General features: G+C 33.5%; 1 protein-coding gene and 1 non-coding gene across 2 annotated transcripts; both read right to left on the bottom strand.

The window, feature by feature from the left end:
- Nucleotides 1-81: 81 nt before the first annotated feature.
- LOC134796576 (intraflagellar transport protein 22 homolog) lies at nt 82-1,498 on the bottom strand. The gene is made up of 4 exons (XM_063768753.1): nt 1,341-1,498; nt 1,052-1,227; nt 553-755; nt 82-205 (listed from the first exon to the last, which is right to left on the bottom strand). Exons 1-4 carry the CDS (start codon nt 1,383-1,385, stop codon nt 84-86), a joined length of 546 nt encoding a protein of 181 aa, XP_063624823.1. The 5' UTR covers nt 1,386-1,498; the 3' UTR covers nt 82-83.
- Nucleotides 1,499-2,596: 1,098 nt separating this feature from the next.
- Nucleotides 2,597-2,668, bottom strand: Trnaq-cug (transfer RNA glutamine (anticodon CUG)). Its single transcript has one exon. It is a non-coding gene; the product is annotated as a tRNA-Gln (tRNA).
- Between the last annotated feature and the right edge of the window lie 3,332 nt (nt 2,669-6,000).

Raw genomic sequence — 6,000 nt, forward strand, 5'->3', positions numbered from 1 at the left:
ATATAAAACGTATAGACGTTACACAGAGATATACTGCATAACGGAATTTGGGTAAGTAAAATTAAGCACTGACAACAACAATTCTAATTAGATCTGTTTATTGATTGTAAAATCGAGACTACAAAGTTTGAAAAATCTATTTTTAAACGATTACCTCCAGTCTTGAGGTTTATTGCGACTTGAGATACCTTCGAGAAAGTGGGAGCTGCAAATAGAATGACGAATAATTAGCCACTTAACACTTAACGTAAAAATTGTCTACCTTTTTTAGATTTATTGATATGTGAACTTACATAAGGTAAATTCTAATTCAAATACTCATAGAATTAAACGTATGAAGGATATACTCTATACTGTCTAAAGACTCTAAAGGATCATGCATTCAATTAAAAAAAAATCTAGGTAACACAATAAAAATTGACCTACTTACGAAGCAAATTTTTTTACGCTCTTAAAGTTCTCAAAATGTTAACAGCAGTTTCAACAGGAGTAAGACACCTTATGTAACTTATCACGAAATCTAATAAGTACCTACTTATAAAAAAAACTTACATAGGTTTAAAGATTCCAAGTCGTCTTGTTCATCTGTACAATTATAAAATAGGACGCATTGCTTAGTGGTAAGTTTAGGCTGCGAAACGAAGTAGTTGTACAGAAGTTCCATTTCTCTGGTAGCAGCGTTTGCAGTGCTTGGCGAACATACCAGTATGACTCCTTGTACCCCCACACGAAGTGCCGGCCAGCATGATTCAAATCTAAAGTAGAACACAAAGTATGAACTACTTACCTATAAACGTTACCCCATGGATTTCTGTAAGTATTCTAAAGTTTCCATTGTGTGACAAAATGGCTTACAATTTATTTAGGTAAATTTTGTTACCTAATCGAATAAAATAATTGTGCAACAAGTTGTTATTTATAAAATAGGTAGTCCTATTTAAAATTCATTCAACTAATGTAATATTTTAACTAGTCATAGTAGGTACTATGAAAATATAGAAAAGGTGGTTTAGTCACTAAAATTAAGTAGGTAACTATATTTTATTGTTACCTATGATCTCCACTGCAGTCCCACAATTCTATGTCATTGTTGTAAACCTTGTCATTGACATTAATGTTTGACAGTTCAAATTCCACAATACGAACGCCTTGAGTTGGCTTTGGTGAACCTGCTTCTTCAATATTCATTGATTCGGATATGAAATTAGCTATTGAAGTTTTGCCACTCTGCAAAGCAAAAAAAGAGAGTTAGAAGGTACCCCTAACGATTATACATGACATGGGACATCTAAATACTTATCGACTGTCACCAACAGTTCAATACCGTAATAAACACTTACGCCGGATGGTCCTATTAGTAAGATTTTTATTTTGTTTAGGTGCATTTTGTTCTTAATGTTGACTTGTAAACACAAATGTATCTAAAAATATTCACAAGTGCTTATTATTGTAGGTAAACCACAAATAACATGCAAACAAAACAACTGACAATGTGGTTTTGTTGTGGTAAGCACTATTAAATTGCTTAGCAACCTATTTTTAGGAACTTAAGCATTGACGTATAATAAATAGTATTTATTCTATACAAAGATAAATAGAGAGTTTGAAATTTAAAATGCAGTAAGCCGCGGCCATAAGCGCAATACCATACCTACCTACCATTACTATTTTAATTTATTAATTATTTATTAGGTATGTATAATTATTATTGTTTAAGGGCGCCGTCTAGTGAAATCTTAGAGAAGGTCAAAATATTCATATTAATACTAGATGGCGCCCTCAAATAAGAATTTATAATAATGAGTCCCACCAAGTCCTATTCTACGTTTCAAAGTTATTAATAGTTGTTAATAGTTAGGTAGATAACAGCCTAAATGCTTGCTAAATGCGCACAAAGCCAACATAGTTGACGCCACTTAAAAAATTATGAAATATATCCATATAAAATGCCATCTATTTGACATTATATGAACATTATCTATTTTCGTGTCTGTGTTATATTTACTTGTCCCTGGTAGAAATTACAATAATAGGGAATATTACGCGAAACTACGGCGCTACCACCACAATCCATCACAATCTGGGGGTCTACCGCAAAACAAGAAAATCGAAATTTCGTTATCTAACATCTCTATCACTCTTGCATGTTCGAGCGATAAAAGAGGCAGATAACTAAATTTCAATTTTCGCGTTTCCCGGTTGGCCCTTGTTAACAAACCACCTTGATGCATCGATGTCATATTTTATTGTCTGTGAAAACTTGTCAAAAATCAGTTTATGTATATAAGTTACTCGATGGTTTACTAGCTAGCTTAGTGCTGCACTCTGGCGGCAGAACATTGCAGTAATACCCCCCTATTATATCCTCACTATTCCTCACCTCACCCTCACCAAGTCACCACAGACCGCAGAGTGGGTTTCGGTAAATGTTGATAAAACAACTTGTACATACAAAAAATACATAACACATATACTGAACATATAGTCGAAATTTACAAAAATCCATAAGTATTAAAATAATAACCAGGCAATAACATATTATACACTATATACAGGTTTGGAATAAAATTAAAAAAAGAAAAAAATACAAAAAGACAGGTTCCACCGAGATTTGAACTCGGATCGCTGGATTCAGAGTCCAGAGTGCTAACCATTACACCATGGAACCGTTGAGCACTAGTGCGAAATATTGTATTAGCTTGTACGCACCGTTCACTGGCAATTTTGACTGATTATAATTTGCTATTTTGCCAAATTTTCGTTATAGCTAGTTTGTTAGTGCACGACACCTTGCACTTTGTGACTATGCGCTGAAACTTGGCACAGTTGATTCTTAGCTGGTCATGAGCAGATACAGACCGGGAGACCTCGAGAGCCACGTCTCATTTAGTGGGGGGGGAGGGGGGAAGTTCGACGCCGCCGCGCTTCACTTGGAGCAACATTTCTCTAAAACTATACCTATTAGGGAATGTAATATATCATTTTCGGATAAATTAAGGATGAGGAATCTAGTTTTGGAACAAAAACAATGCACTTTCTAACAAAAAAAAAGCATAAAGTAGAAAAGACTAAAAAACGTATTTTTGATTTTTTCATAATTACCAATTTTTTTTTAAAGTATAGCAGGAATCTGAAAACAAAAAATACAGTCGTAAAGCTACACTTATTACGTTTAAGAAAATATATAGTTTAATATACAAAACTGTTGATAAATGGGAGATAAAAAATAATATTAAGCGTGGGCCAGAGTGATCTCAATACAAAATATTATGAATGTGGGAAAGTTACTTATAATTTGTTCTACAATCGTTTATTTTTTAATAATTTCGTAAATAACTCGTAAACGGTAGCCCACAGCAAAAAAATATCTTTTACGTAAATAATCTGTTTAAGATTTCTTATAAAATAAGTGCTCCTTTTTTTCGCTAAGGTCAATATTAAAAAAAATATTGAAGGGAGAAAATAAATACTAAGGTCCTCTTTTTTAGTCATTCGTAAATAACTCGTAAAGGATGTCCAATAGCAAAAAATATTTTAACACAAGAATAATTAGCATAAAATTTCCTACAAAAAAGGTTATTCAAACTTTTTCGCTAGGATCAATATTTAAAAAGGGGACCTTAGAATTTATTTTCTCTCTTTAATATCGTTTTTAATATTGATCCTAGCGAAAAAGTTCGAATGACCTTTTTTGTAGGAAATTTTATGTAAATTATTCATGTACTAAAAATTGTTTTGCTATTGGCCTTCGTTTACGAGTTATTAACGAATGACTAAAAAAGGGGACCTAAGTATTTATTTTCTCCCTTCAATATTTTTTTTAATATTGATGGTACCGAAAAACAGTAGTACTTATTTTATAAGAAATCTGAAACAGATTATTTACGTAAAAGATATTTTTTTGCTGTGGGCTACCGTTTACGAGTTATTTACGAAAAACAAGAAAAATAAACGATTGTAGAACAAATTATAAGTAACTTTCCCACATTCATCATATTTTGTATTGAGATCACTCTGACCCACGCTTAATATTATTTTTTATCTCCCATTTATCAACAGTTTTGTATATTAAACTATATATTTTCTTAAACGTAATAAGTGTAGCTTTACGACTGTATTTTTTGTTTTCAGATTCCTGCTATACTTTAAAAAAAATTGGTAATTATGAAAAAATCAAAAATACGTTTTTTAGTCTTTTCTACTTTATGCTTTTTTTTTGTTAGAAAGTGCATTGTTTTTGTTCCAAAACTAGATTCCTCATCCTTAATTTATCCGAAAATGATATATTACATTCCCTAATAGGTATAGTTTTAGAGAAATGTTGCTCCAAGTGAAGCGCGGCGGCGTCGAACTTCCCCCCCTCCCCCCCACTAAATGAGACGTGGCTCTCGAGGTCTCCCGGTCTGTATCTGCTCAAGACCAGCTAAGAATCAACTGTGCCAAGTTTCAGCGCATAGTCTCAAAGTGCAAGGTCCCCATACAACGGCGTGCAGTAACAAAGCAGCTATTAAAATATGACGTTTTTTACTATACTTTCACACTGTCATGTTAAAGTTAAAATAATTAAAATAATCAAAATATTAAATCTTAGCTGGTTTGTTAGTGCACGACACCTTGTATTTTGTGACTATGCGCTGAAACTTGGCACAGTTGATTCTTAGCTGGTCTTGAGCAGATACAGACCGGGAGCCGTCGAGAGCCGCCTCATTTAGTGGGGGGCAGGGGGCGAAGTTCGACGCTGCCGCGCTTCACTTGGAGCAACATCACAGAATAACTAATAGTACTACCGTACAGAAAATTCACTCCTTCACAAAAGTCAGATTTAGGTATAAAATTATACCTATAATTGCCGCCTGCAAAAAAATTGAATCTTATAACCGCGCACGACCCGTGAATCTTCTTTGCGCGAGCGCCACGTGACACGACTATCGTGCGGTCGAGCGGCAGCCCAAAGCCATACCCGTGCCGCGCCGGGCGGCCCGCCGGCCAAATGTACCTAAACTGCGTAGTGACACCCCCCTGGCAACATTTCTCTAAAACTATACCTATTAGGGCATGTGATATGTGATATATCATTTTCGGATAAATTAAGGATGGGGAATCTATTTTTAGAACAAAAACAATGCACTTTCTAACAAAAAAAAGAATAAAGTAGAAAAGACTAAAAAACGTATTTTAATTTTTTATATAATTACCATTTTTTTTAAAGTGTTGCAGGAATCTGAAAACAAAAAATATAGTCGTAAAGCTACACTATATATAGTTTATTACACAAATCTGTTGAAAAATGGGAGATAAAAAATAATATTAAGCGTGGGTCAGAGTGATCTCATATGAAGGTGGGAAGGTTACTTATGATAGGCCTGATGACAAATTTTGAAATCCCTTTTATCATTGTCGGTACACTTGTATTGGTTCCGAAAAACACAATATTTCAGCTATACTCATAAGATTTTTCATAAATAATTGCATTTTATTATAGCTAGTTTAAACCTCGCGCGAAAACGCCTCGCACGGCATTTGTGACGTCATCAATTAGTTGGTGGTAGTCTGGTAGACATTGCTTACATACTTACAGTTACGAATTTCTCTTGAATCCGAATGATATTGTTAATTCAGCACCATATATTACGATTAGGGATGATAAATACATTACAAAAAATTATCACAATAACTCATTTTACACAAAAACTCTCACTGGCTGCAATTTTAAGATGAATTATTTAGATACATGTAAATTTTGAGTGAAAATCACCGAGCGCCGGTTTTACATTTTAATTATTCATTTTTTCTAGTTACGACAGGCAACATGGTAATGATAGTTCCATTCAGCCAAATAATTAAAAAAGTTTGTTGGTGAAATATCGTATTATTTAGCATTTTATTTAGATAATAACAAATAGATATCTACTTTATATCGTGTAATAATATTTTTTGGACCTAATAAATGTTTAGTGGCGAACTAATATTTTTTTGCACCTTCAAACTCTTTGGTGAGGA

The sequence above is a fragment of the Cydia splendana genome, chromosome 13, assembly GCF_910591565.1.
Source record: "Cydia splendana chromosome 13, ilCydSple1.2, whole genome shotgun sequence".
NCBI classification, from domain to species: domain Eukaryota; kingdom Metazoa; phylum Arthropoda; class Insecta; order Lepidoptera; family Tortricidae; genus Cydia; species Cydia splendana.

Excerpts from the sequence above, each read along its gene's own strand:
- LOC134796576 (XM_063768753.1), bottom strand. The coding sequence starts at position 1,385 with ATGCACCTAAACAAAATAAAAATCTTACTAATAGGACCATCCGGC. Across the intron at positions 1,228-1,340 it reads TACTAATAGGACCATCCGGC|AGTGGCAAAACTTCAATAGC; the intron begins GTAAGTGTTTAT and ends TTTGCTTTGCAG. Across the intron at positions 756-1,051 it reads GACTGCAGTGGAGATCATAG|ATTTGAATCATGCTGGCCGG; the intron begins GTAACAATAAAA and ends GTTCTACTTTAG.